This window comes from Martes martes (genome assembly GCF_963455335.1).
Source record: "Martes martes genome assembly, chromosome: 14".
In the NCBI taxonomy this organism is placed as follows: domain Eukaryota; kingdom Metazoa; phylum Chordata; class Mammalia; order Carnivora; family Mustelidae; genus Martes; species Martes martes.
Genome location: NC_137902.1, coordinates 64,863,185 through 64,881,498, shown reverse-complemented (window position 1 = coordinate 64,881,498; position 18,314 = coordinate 64,863,185). Strand labels below are relative to the sequence as shown.

Sequence of the window (18,314 nt, the reverse complement as noted above, 5' to 3'; positions counted from 1 at the left end):
TAAATTTTCTTCCACTTGGTCATGTAAAATATTCGAAATACCAACTCTTTCAATTAATTTATGCTTTTATACCCCATTATTTGTATTTTCTGTAACAGACATTTATTAAGTTTGTTCTAGCAGAGTGTTTATTTGCAGACTCTAGCAGAGAAAGAGCTGTGAAAATGAGAAATTAAGTCGAGCAAATCACAATTTAGTTAGTTTTAAGCGACTGCCTCGTCCTACACACTTTCGAATTTTATCAAATGATTAAGTAAATAGGAACACTAAATTCAATTACCATCAACAGGGTCATGGAAAACATTGTTCTCATCTGCAAAACTTCTGGTGCCTGAAATATTTCCATAATCAAATATTGGTCCTTCTAGGAGAGTCACTATATCTATTCGATTAATTTTTGTCAAGACCGAAGTTAAGGCATCAGCTGAAAAAGGAGAAAACAGGGTTGAAAACCCGATTAAATTATTTTCTGCCGTCACCACAATATCCACACAAAAGCACAGCGATCTCTACCCTCCTAGAGTTTTAGCTCCTCCTCCCTGCAGCTCTGCCAAATCACCATCCGCAGGGCTCAGAAAGCTCGCTGTTACAGGGAAGTCCTGTCAGGGTCTTAAGAATCACTTGGTGAAGCTGAGTGGGGTGACAGCAACATTCATTCCACTGTAAGACGCTGAACAGATGGGCCTCAAAATAGCAGACTCTTTAGTTACAAGGGGATCTATTAAAATTTTGAGCATGTTCTTCTCCTTTTAGACTGTCAAAATAGATCACCCTCATATTTGATGCTTAGCATTTTAATGACTTACTAAGGTCAGGCTGACACAGGCAAACCCTGCAATAACTTATTCCACATTGTCGTGGGTTGGCACTTCTCATAGTACAGCAAACTCTCCCCTCCCCCCACCCCAACACCATCAAACCAAAATGAACCCAAAAATACTGGAGACCTCTCTGCAGCACAGATGAAGCTGAATGAAATGATTTGATCCTATCCTCCTTTCTTTCTGTCCCTGTGCACCTAGCTCTGGCCACAGCAGTAGCCTCTGAGTGCTTCTGATGACTACCCCAGGATTTAGCAGCTAGAATTCGATTTTCACTTTTGATGGTCATGGAGAGAACTAAAGACAAAAATGCAAAAAAGTCACTACCACTTGCTTTCTTAAGAAGCTTCCTAAAGACAGGTGTTTAAAATAATAGGGCTAAATTAAACAAGTATAACTTCAAAAGACTTATTACTTTATGATTACTCTAGTTTATTAACAGTAGGCTTATCTAAAATACTGAATATAGACAGTTTTGAAAGTCAAAGTAATATAATGACAGCGTACTTGTAGCATTTTTTCCGTCTCTGGTAACCCATTTTTTTAATAACATGAAGCTCTGAGAAATTAAAGAATTTGGATTTTCCACACGTATTTGATTGATTTCATCCACTGAAAAATTCAGTTCCCTTGCCAGTTCTGTAGAAAAGAAAAAGAGTTACTAAGATTTCACATTCTGCTTTTTCACCTATGTTTCATTAAACGTAATGCTCAACTGCTACATACACACAAAAAGGAACTGGATCGTAAAACCCAGTCCAGCCTCCAGCGTGACTTGTTACATGCTTGCTTTTACAGGGAACAGTGATGACACACAGGCTGCGACTTCACTCTCCTGATCTAACTGCTTAGCTACAATTACATTCCCTCCGAGAGATTCTTTTATAAAGATTCTTGAGCTGTACAAAGAGGATGTTGCTGGATTCTTTTCATTCAGCCAAATTATTCCTTGTACTTTGTTCAAGCCTCATGTAAGATGGGCTGGGATACACACCCATGAACAGGGCACAAGAGATGCTGGGAGTGTGCCTTCAGGAATTCCCCATGGGAGGTTAAATGATGACCACAGTCCAGATTGCTGTCTACACTATGCAGCCACATGTATAACAAAGAAAAAGGAAATAGCTCTGTGTCCATCTAAATGTCTATATCAGTACAATCAACCTTGTTAATCAGAGTGTCTTTGGCAAGAAACGTGTGACAATTAGTGGCTGCCTTGGCAGAGGGAAACCAGGAGTCAAAGATGAGAAGGAGCCTCACTTTTCACTGTGTATTTCCTGTATAGTTAAAAAAAAAGTCCTCAGGTAATTACTTTAAGTGATTCCAGAAATAAATGGGAAAAAAAAAAACCCTCCCAGGGAAAAGGAATTGGTTAAGATACTACCCGGCTTAACTATTTCTAGCATTTGGCGAAATGCACTCAGAGGCTCAAAAAACTCAAGTGATTTCACTCTAGGAACTATCGTGATGATACATTGGGTTGGGCCCAATGATTTACACACATGAGTGTTTATCTCAGGCTTGTACTATTAAAAAATGGAAAACAATCCAAGTGTGAACAAAAGAAGAGTTCATTGAGTTAATGCAGCAGCTTGTGAATTATTTTGGTCATGGCCTGTAGTTAGATGTACATTGTAGAGGGCAATGTTTATATAAATGAAACCAGATCTTCAAGAAGCAAAACTTAGCCTTAATACACATGAGACACAGACATTTCTCCCCATTCTATTCTATTAAAAACAAAACCAAAGTATGTATTGATTTCATGACTCAGGGGTGCATTGTGACCCAAAGTTAGAAAAACACCATCATAAAATATGTATACTGGATGTTATTTATCCGTGAAAACCAAGATCATAGAATATGCCATTTTGTGGAAACTAGGTAATAACGAACAAAAAAAACAAAAAATTACATGGTATACATAACATTTTAAAGCTTTTTATACAAAAATCAAAGTACATGAAGATGTTCACAGTGGTTTTGAGGGACAGGATTAAATTTTGCTCTTCTAAATGATAATTTTAATGGTAATCTTCACTGAGCAGATAGTAATTCGAATTATAAAAGTTAAATTTCTTTCTAAGATCTTCATCCCTTTGTGCTTTAAGAGACAATATTCCTTACTGGCCAACAAGCCCTTTATGACCCAACTGTATCCTTTGTCTAGTGAGCCAGTGACAAGCAAAGACACGCTGTCACTAAGAATTTTACAGTTTAACAGCTTTATGTCACATCTTCTCCAAAAATTTGCTCTGACAGACTTAATGACTAGATTTGTCTAAGGTAAGTAATCTAAGAGTACGGGCATGTAACACTGCAAAACCAACATTTGCTCCAATATATTTTCAGATCATAATATCTGATGTTAAAATATAATTATTATTAATTTTATGTTAGCAAATATTTATACATGACAAATTGCTATTAAGTCTCAACAAGTTCTAAGGATGACCGACTACCTGTCTTCTCAGAGTATCACTAGGCACCTGGTCGTTAGCAGCGTGCCTGAGAGCAGAGGCTGGGTGGAAGGAGACAGGAAGTTGGGGGTGAGGGCAGGACTTAGGCCATTTAAAGGAAGAAAAGGTAGCTGACCTTGCTTGCCATTATCTGGTTTCTATTCTCCCTTTTAGTAACAGAGATAATCACTTCCCTGAGCACAGAATATCATGGAGGGTATACAAGATGACTTAGGTATGACAATGGTTAACCTTTATATTTTAAGCCATTCTGTTTTTGGGGCTATGTATTAAAAACATACATTCAACCTCTAGAACTTGAAATTTCTCTGATTTGTGTGACGTAGGATTTTGGAGGCCCAGTTAACGTGAAATCTACAAAGCAGAATTGCCCAAATGACACGGAATCTTATCTTCATCTGTAATGAAGTGAAATCAAGCTAAATATTCCTTTTCTACACGCGGATTATAAACAGTTTCATTCATCTCACCAAACCCAATGACTTTTGTAAACTGAATGGGTTTCTGTACTTGTATCCTACTTAAAAAACTGTAAGTCAGATTTTCAACTTCCTCTCATTCCCTTGTTTTCTTGTTTATGTAGTTATTGAAAATGATCTTTGTTTTCCTCAGGAAAGAGGTAAGATTTCCTTTTAAATAAATCTTTGGGCATAAGAGTGAGTCCACTTAAAGAAAAGTTTCAGGTAAACAAACATACAGATAGTCTGTGTATATCATAAAAACCGCGAAGATGACTCAAGAGCGATTAACATTTGGGAAGCACAGGCATGGGTTAATTGAACGGTTGTCTAAGAGAGCTGCTCTAAGGGAATACACCATGTTTAAAATTTTGGATTATTTAAAAGTCATAGGCCTTAGTTGTGTTTTTCTTGACCCCAGAAAATAAATTTACTACTAGGTAAAATGTTGCCTTCTATTACCAGAAATGGCAGTGTGAAGAAAGTGCCTACATTTAAGGTAAGGGAAGATTTAAATTTCTATTCTTTAGTGTATATGCATCCAAAAAGCTTTAAAAAACACAGGATGTAAGGTATTATCGATAATTTTCTCTGGGTAGGTAGAATCGTGGAAGATAAAAATGTTTCGTTTTGTTTTCTACTTGTTGCTTGTTTCTCTTTTTTATAACAAACCCCTGTGAGTAAGACAAAGAAATTAAGAAACGGTATTCGTTTCACTCAGGAGTGTACACACTTACCTGTCCAACTAAGTCCCAGGTGATCGGCTACTATTGCCATCCTGATATCTGTCCGTTCACATGGACTCTGTGGACCTACGATTTACAATTTCTTAATTAAAATAATCATCAAGAAAGACACAATACCGGAAAATTGTTTTTTAGCAGTACTCAGATTTTACAGAGAGACTAATGCTAACACTGTACACTTACATGTGTCCTAGTCACCTACATGAACACTTGTCTTTGCACATGGCTCACTTGATTGTCACCTGCCCCGGCCAGATGTGAGACTACATGGATGCTCAATGTGATGGAATCAAACATGCTGACGAGCTAGCTACTGGACAACGGTTACAGAATCATCGTGTCGGTGAAAACACCATGATGGGATTTCAGCATCTGAGCTTTGACTTTGACAGAATCATTAGTACATTAAAAAAAGAAAAAAAAAGCTGCTTATCTTGAATGACGCCAATATCTTCAGCATGCTTCCCTAGCTGCCTACGGTGTCATTGGGTTAAAAGGGAGAGAGAAGAGTGTAGAGACAGCACACACAGATGACAATGACAGAATGAGAAACTACAGTTAAGTCACCGCACAGGCAATCACGACAGTGCATGCACTAGGCTCTACGAGTCGGAAAGTGTTTACGAACTACGCTCGTTCTCCAGGATGTGAGCAAAGAGTGCTCGAGAGACCTGACTGCCTTCGTCCTCACCAGTCCTCCTACTGCTCCTTCTCTCACTGCCGGCCTTTTCACTCTTTGATTTTAAAGGTGCTGCCTCTGTTTTCTTATCTCTAGCGGACTTCGTTGTAACTGAAGGCGGGCCACCCCGGGAAGTCTCGGACAACGACGTGTTTCTTGAGGTACTGTCTTCCTCATCGGACAACTCGGACTGCATCTTTTTGTCTTCTTCCGAGAGGCGGTCCACAAGCTTTAAGGTCTCACCACTAATTCCCTTAAAATATTCAATGGAGTGTTTACATACTTCCTTAAGCTGACTTTTCCTAACTTTTACTGTGGTGGTAGTGGTGGTGGTGGTGGTGGTGGTGGTGGTGGTGGTGCTGGTGGTGCTGGTGACACAGGTGGGTCTTACCTTTACTGGCAACTTGGATGGAAGCTGTTTGGCCTTGCCTTTCTCTGGCTGCCCTTGCTTTTGTGTGGCACATGCTCTCCTAACTGCGTTATCCCTGTGTGTGTCTTTTACTGGAATTCTGGACTTTACGTCTACACATGAAGAAGCAATAAGGGTTTTGGTTTTCTCAGATGGACTGACCTGCTTCGTTTTACTCACTTTCATGTTTGGCATATGACTTGGTGGGCAGATATCTTTTGGTGAGGTGGCCTTTATGGGAAGTTTGGATTTTCGCCTAATCCCTATCGATTCCTTGGTCTTTTGCTGCTCTCCAAAAACCTTCTGCTTATTATCTCTTACACAGTGTCCTTGCAGTACCCCTGTCTTTTTTCCTGATGAGATTTTCAGTGGATTAGCTTTCTCTGTGGTACAAGTGGGTGCAGAATGTTCTGTCAGAACTACATTACTTGTAATGTTATCTGTCTGTATAGTGGAGGAATCCAAATTGTTGTTGTTATTAAAGTTATCTTTCTGGAAATCGTGTTTTTCCTGGGGCCTAGTGCCCATGTGGCTATTGGCTGTACTTGGAATCATTGTGATAGTTTCGTTCTCTAGTCCCTGACAACTGGTCATCACAGCTTCTATCTTATCTGTCACTTCTCCAGAGCCTTCTTTCTTCATGGTCATGGTGGATGCAGAAATTCCCATTTTTATAGGCGTGCGCAACTTGGGGTCAACTTTAGAGGCGCCAGTGGCTGCTGCCGATCTCTCCAGGGAGCCACTACTGGCTGCGCCTTCCTGACACTCTCCGCTGGTCGGGCTGCCGGGGTTAGGTTCGACTGGAGGCGCCTCTACATTTCTCTCTAGATTGGTTTCTACAGTGGTGTCCCCTGACTGTGGCTGTGGTGGGGCAGTGACCATACTTTTATCCCCTTCCCCCTGGTCCCCTGACTTCCCTTCAGAAGTATGCTCACCAATCTGGAAAAATTGGAGCCTCTCTTCAACAAAATCCCTCTTGCTCATGTCAATTGCACCACTGCGAGTCATCTCAAACATTTTCCCTTCGTGAAATGGGAAGGGGTTAGGCTCACTAGTTGGGGTACTTTCGTCAGTTGGCGTTCGGGCGGGCGTCGTATCAGGGGTCGTTGCCGGAGAACGGTCTTCCACAGCCAGACCAAAGGGCTTAGTTTCATCTTCCCGGGATTTACCATCAAAAACTTCATCATCCCCTCGGTTATTAGACCAAGGATCAAAATCTAGACCTTTGGTAGCTACTGTTTTGAAAGGAGTGGCAAATTCTTCATCTACTTTGTAACTGAAGTAAGTATCAGGAAACACCGATCTGTCAGGATGTCTGCCTTCTAGGGTGAAGAACTGGGCCCCCGATTTCTGCTCCGTCTTATCAGGAGTCTTTTCAGATGAGGAACTTTTAGAAGGTGGCTTGTCTTCGTCAGGTCCCACCCTTCCTTCCTCCTCGATAACTTCAAGTTTACTCTGGCTAAAGGAGCGATCGGCCGGCTTCAGAATGCCCTCAGTGTTCCAGACATCCTTCTTAATTTCCATGGTTTGACTTGGGAGTTTCGGGTCACTCTCCGTCAAGCCATCGTCTTCATCTTGTAGGTCGTAGCCATCCAGAGAGTCGATCTCTGTGGCGTCGGTGTCATGAGAAAACTCGGCCGTGGTGGCGATGGAACACTCCGTGACGGACTGGTCATTGTTCCCATTCTGGGCGGTTTCGTTCTGAGGTGAATCGAGGCCAAGGCCAAATTCGTGATCTTTTCCAGATCCATTCGTTTCCAGTTCCTTCTGGCTGGAAGGCTTGTCAGCAGGAGCTTTGGGTTTTGTCATTTCCTTTTGTTCGTCGTCTACTTCCTTTAATTTGAAGGTGTATTTCTTAACGGGGACGGGCTGATAGATGGACTCGTCATCGCTCGAATCACTGACGTCGGCCCCCGGGGGAACTGGGGAGGGCGGCTGCACTCGGATGACCGGTTCGGCCAGCTGGTACTTGTCATGCTCATCCTGCAGACTGACTTCGATCATGTCCACCTCTCTTTCGGGGAGATAATGAGGTTTCTTATCTGGCTCCATCTGGTCTGCATCCAGTGGTGGAGGAGGGGGAAATTCAATATAGGCAACTCGATTACTTTTGGGTCTTTGGCTAGAGTCTTTGCTGACATCGGTAGGTGTTTCTCGGTCCACGGTTGCTTCCTCCACCGTAGTCTGCTTTAAGGAGGCTGACTTGGCCTGTTCCTCCTCCTCAGACTCCTCAGAAACCTCGGGAATTGGGCTGGGTTTGCCTGGGATGTAAGCTATGAGCGAGTCTGGTGTCTTAGACGTAAATTCGTAACTCACTTCCTCTGAACTGGGCGTTTCTGGGGTTAAAGGGCTTTTCCCAGAGCTGTCTAAAAAGGAAACTTGCTCTAGAGTGTCGTCTTCTGGACTACCTTGGGGAGAAGGAGGCTGCTTTTGCTGCCTAGTTGTATAAAAGGTCCCCCTGGTCTCTTGTACTGTCTTACACTCCTGACTTATGATCTTTTTTATACTTCCTTGTTGTATCTCCTTTTCATATTGCTTCCCCACCTGTACAAAACTGACATACACCGGTAAAGTTTTTATGTCTTTCCCTCCCTCTGTCTGGGCTAGTGGAGAAACTCTTTCCAATCCGTCAAGGGGACTGCGGTCGAACACATCACTAGAGGGCGATTCCTTTCCTGGGCTAAACTCTAAGGAATCAGGAGATTTGGTGGGAGAGGTTTCGGTTTCATCGAGAGGAGGGCATAAGCCTACGTAACTCTGAAGTTTGGAAACCTTGCTGATTTCTGAATAGGTAACTTTTTCGTCTTCTATAGAATTAAAGTGCTGCGCCTCAACCGTCTCTTTACTCATACTGGACCGGGGCAACTTTTGTGATAGTTCATGTTGGGGGTATGTCGACTGCTCGCAAAAGCCATCGGGGATATCAGATGACAGCATCCTCCTTCCCTCCGCAGCTCTGACGGGGATGTGCGACACCGCTGAGCTCTCACCCCTCCTCGGAGCTTGTTCCAGAGGCCCACCCGGCCGTTCCCCTTCTTTCACAACATATTCCCTATATAAGACCTTTTTGGAGGGAGATTTTACAGTCATTTCCTTAATTTCTGAGAGAGAGCCATTTGTTAACAACTTGTGTTCTCTCTCAGTCACAGACATAAACTCATTCCTCTGATCAACAATCTTACTGTCAGGGTGACCAACGTGATTCTCTCTTACATCGTGAACAAGTACATGTGAGAGTTTTTCTTTCTGAGACTTATTGTTAGTGGCTCCAGAACTTTCCCATGTTCTAAAGACCTTTTTGTCCCATGGTCCCTTAGTTGCTACATCTGAGGTCACATGACATGCCAAGTCTTGAGCCTGTTGCTCAGAAAAATAGTCAGGCATGGCTTTACTTGACATTTCAGTCCTCTGTGTTTTCACATCCTCGGAGCCAGAATCATTTACGACAAGCTCGCTGCTCTGCGCGGGCTCATCTTTAGCCTTGAGTACCACCAGATCGTTCTGCACGGGCACACTTTCGTCTGAGAGGCCTACAGCCTTCAGCTGCTTTTCTCTAGCAAACACTTGGTAGACGGGCAGCTTGCTCTCCTGGATTTTTTTAACGGGGATTCTCGACTGGCCCTCTGGCTTCCTGTCTTCTTGAGACACGTCCTTGCTTTTTGCCTGTGCGCCTTGTTCAAATTTTAATCTAATGGAACTGAGCTTGGATTGTTTGAGCTGAAACCCAGACTGGGGCCCTTCTGGTGCCTTGCTCTGTGAAACGCTCTCTTGGGTCTCCTCTGTGGGCTTGCTGTCGTCGGGCTGTGGGGACAGAACCTTCTTCTCCGGGCTGCTGGGCGGACTGGCTGCTTTCTGCTCATCGGCCGTGGGGAAGCCTTGTCCGTCATGGCCATGCTGCCTTGCCTTAACCCACTCGTCACTGGATGCCAACAGTTCTGTCAGCAGGACCTTCTCGGGGCTGCTCCCCGTAGAGCTCTGAGAAGAGCACTCTTTGCCATTTCGAGGGCGTGGCTTTTTCTCTGGGGACTGCAGTTCATCGTTTAGCTTTTCGGTTTTGTCACGAAAAAACTGTGACACTTCAGTCAGTTTTTCTTCAGCTTCCTTCACAGTCCTGTCCACCCTATCTTCATATATCAACTTCTCTCTACCTCTGTCTAATCTGTCCTCAGTAAAGCGCATCCACATGGCATGTTTTGGACTACTAACATCGCCAGAATAGTGCAACACTGTCACTTTATCAAAATGCTCATCTTTAGACACTTTACCTACACCATTTTCAGACACATCTTTATAGATTTTGGAGAGGATTTCTTTTTTGGGGGCAGTGACTACTTTTTCTCTGGACCGCTTATCAGACCCCTGTAACTCTGAGCTAGGGGGTCCTGCATGGTCTGTAACCGATTCCTCGGTATCAGAATGAGACACATCTAGCTTTTCTGACAGAAGCATTTTCTCAGCAAACCTGTAAGACTCCCCTCTTAGTTCTGACAACTCATCGTCATGGTATTCTATGGAGTGTTGACTCAAAAGCTTCAACGTTTTATAAGAGTCATCAGATATGAGTTGAGCAGAACTAGGGCGACTATCTTCTTCTTGGGACACAGGAGTGTTCACTCTGGAAGACTCCAGGTAAGAAGGCAATGACTCTTCGGCAGTAAGCTCTTCTTCTTCTTGCTGACCCTGCTCCTCTGGACAAGGAAAAGCATCGTGTTTTTCTGGCAGAAAATCTTTTAGGTTAATATCTCCCCGGGATAAGTCTTTCTGATATACATACATTTCCTTCTCTGGATGCTTTTTGGTTTCTCTAATAATGACTTCAGTGGGCTCAGCTTGGTTACCTTTTTCGATGTGGACTTCTATTATACGCTCCAGTTTGGGTTTCATTTGGTTGTCCTTCTCTGCATGCTGGGCTGGGGTTTCAGCCGCAGACTTGTGAACGTCTGGAGGCACGGCCGACTTATGCTCAAACAGACCTGCCAGCTCTTTGGAAGGGTCCCGCCCGGACTGAAAGGCCTTCATGATGTCATGAACCGACATGGTTTCCTCGATTCTCTCGGAGGCACCTTCGCTGCCTGGCGGGGAATGATAGACCATTCTGGTGGTTGTGGTTATGTGGGTCTCTTCTTTAACACGCACGCCTTTGCTCAAAACTCGGCTGTGGTCGTCGTCTTCACCGTTGGCTTTCATTTGGAACGCCTTAACTTTTTCCTTAATACTAGAGGTGGTGGGCTTTGGTTCCAGTTCCGTAAAAGTAGGCGACGGTTTCGGTGACACGGGCTCCTCCGGTGGGCCCGGGGGAGCATCTCCCGCCGAGGGCTCATAGCTCCTGATAACATGCACCACTTCAGTTCTTGTTTCTGTGATGACAGGAGGGATGGGGACCTCGTGAAAGAGTGGCTTAGGACCAGTGCTCTCAGCGCTCTGTGGGGCTGAAGGCGTTTTCTCACTTCTTGTTTCAAAGCCACTGTCAGACAAGGGGCTTTTGTCCTGGTCGTGTTGAGAGAAGTCATCCGGAGACTCTAAAATGGTATCTGTTCCGAAAAAGGAGTCGGCCATTTTACACAACTCTTTCTCAGAGGTGGAGGGCCTCATGGAGGCTGGAGGCATTTTGAGTTTGTGTTCCTGCAAAGCGATCGCTGGCTTTAAAATCCTTTTCTGTCGCTCTTCGCCATCCTTCTTTGCGTCCTCAAACTTGTACTTTAAATTTGTCAACGAACTACTCCCGATATCATTTGTTAAGTAATCAATAACTTTGGTCAAGTTATAATCCTTCTCGGAGGCCGCTTTTGCTTTCACTTGTACTCTCTCCGGCAGAGATGGAGAATGGCTCGCCGCGGCTTGCTGCCTCGCCTCCCTTATTTCTTCCGAACTAAACTCTATCCAGTCGTCTTCGGGAGAGAGTCCTTTGTCACTCTTTGGCGATGTGGGCGGTCCTTTGTTATCTACACACACATCTTTCTTAAGGATTTCGCTCACTTTCACTAAGTCTTCCTTTACTTTCTCAACGATTTTGAAAGGTTCTTCATCGTCGATTCTCCCTTCTTTGGGGAGCTCGGGTTGGAATGGCTTCTCCTCAGGCACGTCTGTTTGTAGGATCGCAGTCATCCGCATGAGGTCCTCTTTCATTTCGGCCACGTCTTTTAATATCTCCTGACTGGAAGATAAAGAGGATGGTGTAGACAGCTTAAGGGCAGAGGGTGCAAGGAACAAAGACGACTTAACTGGAGATGAAGTTCGATTGAAATGGGGCTGAGGACGTGTCTCCGTAGTCAATGTTTTAATGGGGGACAGCAAGGCTGCTGCTGATTTTGTAAGTGAACTAGAGTCTGGGAGTTTCTTTAATGCTGGTTCCGGCAAAACATTGACTACAGAGTATACTGGCACTGTTATTATCGATGAAGTTACAGATGAGGTAGTTGCAGATATCGACGACCCAAGGGATGTATAGAGTGCACTTGCGGAAGGAGTTCTTAGAGACTGAAAAGCTGATGGTGTCGAAGAAACGTATGACCTGAGTGGGGAAAATGGCATTGCTGTTGTGGTAGAAAACACTTTCTCAACTGTGTCAGTGGCTGCATTAACCACAGAGCTCACAGAGTTTGTAGCTGTAGAAATTTTTTCCTGTAACGTGGCAGTGGCTTTGCATCCGTTAATTAACGTTGATGATGACGGATACTTGAGAGGGGAAATAGAGCCGTTGACCAATGCTACCTCTGCGTGTCCGGGTATCTGTTTCACAGGTGATGAGAGAGAAGAGGCCATCGTGACTTTCGCCGATGAAATGACATCAACTGCTGATTTAGCTGGAGACACCACTGACTTTAGAGGCGAAGATATTAGCGGTGCTGCTGATGTAATAATTGACTTAAATGGCAAACTTGAGGAATACATATTAATGTTTGACTTGGGGGAGGCAGGGGGTGTCATAGTAATGGACGACCTCTCCAGAAGAGACCCTGCTGTAGTCACTGGAGAGGTGCGGGAGGAAAACGTAGCACAGGATGCCAGCCCTTTTAAAGGCGAGGCCTCTGGGACTGTGGGAGCTCTAACGAGGTTACCAGAGGAAACTTGGATATTGTATGGAGATTGTGACACCACTGTTTTTATCGGCGAAGACATTGTCCGAAAGGATCTAATTGGAGATGCCACATCACTGATGGATTTAACTGAAGATGTAGTTGATGCGCCTAACGTGGATTTGATTGGAGAAGGAGTCGAAACAGACCATATTGATTTTAACGGAGAAGCTGATGGCGTGTTAGAGGAAGAGCTTGATAAGGAAGTGAAGCCTGACTTGGCTGGCCCAGGTACTGTAACCGGAGCTGTTGTCCAGGACTGGTATGGTCTTGTAGAAAAGAGTGGCTTGTATGAGTAAGTGGTGGGGAGGGATCTTGTTGCTCCTGCACTCCGTTCAACTGTTTCTTAAATTTTAAAATGAAATCAAACACAAAAATCAACAAAAATGGTTGAGAAACAGAGAGACCAGAGAAAAAAATTGGTCAGTAAACTTTGAAATATTACAAAAGCAAGTACAATTGTTTGCATGATTTAGAATGGAAGAGGCAAAAGGAACAATTAAAGTAAAAGAGGAAAAAAAAAATTCCACAGACATAACTAATCCAAAGTTAAAAATAAACAAACAAACAAAGAAAAAACAGAGCAATGTGAAATGAAAGACAGAAAAAGCACATCGCAACCAAAGAGGCCAACAATGAGAAACAGAAAACATGAGGAAAGAATTAATGATGAGAAAAATAACCACAATGGAAAACCATTCCCTTACTTCCTATTGACTTTCTTATGTGCTGGTTTTGAAATATCAGCAGCCACTCTGCTTTGCCTGTATAGGTACAAGTTCGTTTTGTGCAACCGTATAACTTTCATTTTAGCAATGTCTAACGTTCCCTCTGCTCGAACCTTTCGGTAATACTGATTGCATCAACTTAGAACCATATCAATGTGTCACTATACGTTAAATATCTAGAACTCTTTTTTAGAAAACTACTCAAGCCTATTTCATGCAGAATCCAAGTTAACTTTTAGGTGACAGGCAACTGATGTGCAAACTGTGAAGCCACTGGATTTTAAATCTGTACCTTCCATGCACAATTCGGTTATGCTTCACACCCATAAAAAGCCAATAAGAGCAAGAAATTTTCTGAGTCAGAAGTTTAAAAGAAAAAAAAAATAAAATAAAGAAAAGGAATGTTTGCATTTATTGTTTCCATGCAGCATATTCCTTTTGGTGAGGAAAAAAGAAAATGGAATATGAAATGATTTAAAAATGCATGTGTACATACACACAAAGGGGAAAAAAGCAGAAAATATGGGTCATGGTTACCAAAAGCAAGCAAAGCAACTGAAAACATTTTATCATGCGCAATATATCATGGCAAACAAGCCAATGAAGTAATACAATTTTTATGCCATATTATGCACAATATATAAACTTTAAAAATACTTCCACAAGAGCATTTAGAAAGAAGAGTACACTTTTTCCATGAGATGCAAAATCTTGGTACCTTTTGAGACTTTAGGAAAATATTTAATACTGCCTATTAAAAACATATCTGCAACTAAATGTGTCCACATCTGGAGTTCTCTTCATTATGGATAAAAGCACATAGTTTATTTTGGATTTTTTTTTCCACAATTTTCACACTTACTTTTAATTCTCAAAAGGTATCATGGGAAAAATCTAAAAAAGCAGTCACATTTTTAACACCCCACATTTAAGTATCTGTAGTGGGATACGGCATATATCTGTATACATTTTTATCCATGGCAAAGGTACAAATTCTGGTGCCTTTCCAGAACGTTGATGGGACTCATAGATACCCCAAACACCAGAGCAACCATGAGGCAGACCTCCCACTAGGGAAGATGGATTTAATACCAGCATTCATCTGGCAATGGGACGAGAAACACACAAATGAGGTAAGCACACTCGCCGGGGGAGAGCAAGCACGCACTTGGTCCTCTCTACTTCTACAGCTCTAGCAAACAAACCGAGTTGGTCACAGAGATTTGGAATGCCTGCCAAGGGCTAGCGGTCTATGTCAAAGTTGAGTACAGTTTCGCTCCCAGAAAGCACTGGTGCAGAATAATAGTGACACGCGAAGAGGAAATGAGAATCTGCTTCATCTTTTATGCTCCTCTTCATGCCGTGCCCGGGCCAGTGCTATAATCCAGTCCTTGGATTAGCAGCTACTCCCACAAGGGTGAAGATTTTCATTCCTAGTGTACATTTAAATTCAGACATTCAGAACATGTCCTCTTCTAAGCTTACATATTATTCTAAAGAAATGTGGAAGAACTGAGGAAAAACTCACCCGCTCGTTACCCCCTCCTAGTCATAATTCTCAATATTATATTGCTTAACTCTTTTGGAAACACACGGTGCAAATGGAAGGTTTGGAGATTCCTTCAATTCAGTGACTTGGGCTCAGTTCAACATCTCATGAGAATTTATTTTTGTAACTAACAGAACCTGGCACAGCATCTCGCCTTTACCACTGAAGGCTGGCTCCATTAAGCAAAGAAGTCCTCTGAACCACATGTATGGTTTTATACTTCTCATGAAGCCACCAATTTACTGATCAGTTACACATTTTATGCTTTAATGACACATACTCTGGGATGCCCTTTATAGCAAAGAAAATTTCTGGGAGGTTCTGGATGTCAGGCACTGAACTACACCAGACTCTTTCTTTATTTGGGGGGCGGTGTGGTTCGAAAGGGCAGGGTACTGAGGGAAAATCTGCATCATTTGGAGTTCTAACACCAATTAAAGGGCCATAGCATTTCCTTAGTTTCCTTATAGTCCCATCTTAGTTCTTTCCATTCCTCTGTTTACCACCATTATGCTCCCTTTCATAAAACAGAGAAAAGGACCCTCTTCCTTCTATCAAAAGTCAAGGAAGATAAGCCACATATTATACTATAACTGAAACTAACTAAAAAATAGCAATACTTCCACAAGTGGGAAAAATTCAGTTGACTTAGCGTAGACCTCACCTTAAACTCATATATCCCCCCCAGATATCTTAGGGACCAGAATCATATGGGAGCTCACCTGCCCAGACGTGCCTTGGACCTAAAGGAGCTGGTCATGGAGATTGTTCAAATCTTAAGGACATTGCCTAGGAGTCCCAACCAGCTACCCTGAGAGCCCTAGCTCTGAGGCAAAATAGTATTCCCAAGAAAACTTTTACCCAGCAGATGTAGTCATATTGAAAAAAACCACCTAGTTATACACATATACTGTCCCTGCTTTGTGATAATAGGGGGTTAAACTTAGCCTTTGTGGTTCTGGAAGGATTTAGACATTTAAGATAGAGGCAAAAACTGAGATCTGGAAGAACATTCATGAGTGTGGTAGCATTTCATTTCTCTTATGCTCTCCATTTTGTGTCTGAATATTAAAGTTTCCCTAGTAGTCAAGGAGCTATACTCAGAAGATTATGCTAAGATCTCTAAACTAAGTCTTCTTGCTGCACATTTAATGCGTATCTTGGCCCACCGAAACAAGAATTCAGGGAAGGTGGGAAAAACCAAACTTGTGGCTCTTACTGGTAAATTTCCAATCTCTCCTGAATGCAAGTTAATGGTAAGTAATGAAAAGTAGCTAGAAATTGTCTGCTAACTTAACAATAATTTTTGTAAAAATCCTCTTCCAATGGATCAAACACGGTGCTGCTCACAGCATTCTTAGCTCCTGTTGGGGGAGGGATTCGCTGGAGGGCTGAGGGAACAGGAAAGGATGAGGTGGAGAGGGAGACAGATGAATGAGTATGACTGAGTGGATTTATACCTTGATACTTGCAAGCCAGTTAACAATGAACCAAAACAATCACTGAGAGGAGAAAAGGGCTTAGCCAGTCTAGTGAAGACTAGCCTTGGAACTGGTGTTTAATAAAGGGCAGCGGGGGAGGGGTGAGGGTGAGAGGAAGGAGGAAATAAAGGAATCAGTATAGAAGTGCTACCTCAAGACGGTAGGAAAATCTAATTCTTGCAAACTGGGAAGAAGGAGAATCAGGACTAAGATCTAATGATCTACCTATATTAAGAAAAATGAGATGACAATCAAAGTTACTTTATCATTCATTCTACCATCCCACATATATAAAAATGAATATTTCCCTTTAGAGAATCTGAAGCAATATTTAGATCTGAATCAATATTGGCCCGTTATCTCCTAGTTAACAAACAAAGGGAAATCAAGATTTATAAAGACAAGTAATGCATAGATGTTTCTAATTTAAAAAAGAGATAGTGTTTAAAAAAAAAAACATTTTGAACTTATGAGCTAAGGGAGTTTCTACTTCATATTTTGAACTATGTACAAAAAAAAAAATCACTTAGATTTCATGATAAAATTTTCCTGCAGGCAATTTTTCTTTTGTCACTGGGTTTTCAAATGACCCCCAAATTCAGTTTGTACAGAAAAAATGCCTCTTCTTATAAAAACCCACGTAGATTAGTAGAACGTGTTAGGAAACTCACTCATTCCGGGCTCAGTCAAGTAGCTGTAGCGCTTACGTAAAGCTAAAGACGCGAAGCTCTGTCGTCGATCTGCTTTCTCGGCCTGGAAAGGAAAAAGGGAAAAGAGACTCTGTCCAACTTCCTTGGGGCATCTTCACAGTTTTAAAACATTTTGTAGGATGGCATGTGGATACCTCGTTTATCTTTATTTTTCTTCGGATGGATTTTCCTCATGAAAATGTTCATTTCCTATTGTGGGTCTACAACCCCACCCCGATGTCTCAACCAAATTACCATCACTTGGCAAAGGTAAGAGCATCAACACAGCAGACTACAGGGGACTACAGATACAAGACGAGCGTTACAGAGACTTCTGATGCTGAGCAGTAAATCTCCCCAAATTCATTGGTATTGAAAGCACATATATCACAATGTACAGTCACTCTATGTGAGTACATTCAAGGAAAAGGGGCACACGGGGTCTTGTTTCGGTTACTGCTGTTGTTTCTATATGTTAAAAGGCATAGAGTGTAGGTGAGGTTAAAAAAAGGTTAATGGTTTTGTTAGAAATAAGGATTCTATTTATTACTACCGAGGTGGGAGTTTTAAAAATCCAATTATCCTATAGCTTGGGGAAATGGCAGGAGATGCCTTTGCAAGGAAAAAAATTCATTCAAAACCAAATGGAACCACTACACCCTTAAAAATGGCCAGGATAATTTTCTTTAAATAGAATACCAAATATTTATCAGGAGCCATGGGACGCATATTTTGTAGTAAATAGAACAACTTGATTTATACACTAAAGTTTCCTGTTACTCAGGATCTTGATTTAAATGTCACACAAAGTGGATACGAGGCAAAAATACGAACAAATGTGTATTTATACATGCCACGCTACTACATTTAAAAAATGTTGGAAGAATGTTAGTTCCTCTTTTTAAATCATTAGCCGGATTATCTTCCTTAATGCCCTGAAGTATTCTCGTACATGTGGCGGAAGAGCAAACCATTCTTCACGAAAAGTGTATACCCTTCAGCTCCCTTACGCTAAGATCTGCAAAAATAGCCTACGGTTCCCACACTTCAGCCCTCTGCAACTTCTTTTATACAGATTTCATTTCTATTCTATCTCTGAGAGAGTAAAAGCAGAAGTGTTCATATTACCTCATCATCTTGATCTGACTCTGTCTCCTTTTGGTTCCAAGATGCATTGCAGAGACAAGGAATATTATAA

The 18,314-nt window shown here is 42.2% G+C and overlaps 1 protein-coding gene across 1 annotated transcript in view; it reads right to left on the bottom strand.

Moving 5' to 3' along the window:
• Positions 1–18,314, bottom strand: part of ANK3 (ankyrin 3) — a gene marked incomplete at its 5' end in the record, with an annotated part of 330,132 nt that overhangs the window by 31,518 nt on the left and 280,300 nt on the right. Inside the window, 6 exons of the mRNA XM_080822938.1 lie at positions 281–424; positions 1,329–1,460; positions 4,497–4,571; positions 5,197–13,008; positions 17,099–17,180; positions 18,245–18,271. Coding sequence (XP_080679064.1) covers positions 281–424; positions 1,329–1,460; positions 4,497–4,571; positions 5,197–13,008; positions 17,099–17,180; positions 18,245–18,271 — 8,272 coding nt within the window. The remainder of the gene's footprint in view (positions 1–280; positions 425–1,328; positions 1,461–4,496; positions 4,572–5,196; positions 13,009–17,098; positions 17,181–18,244; positions 18,272–18,314) is intronic.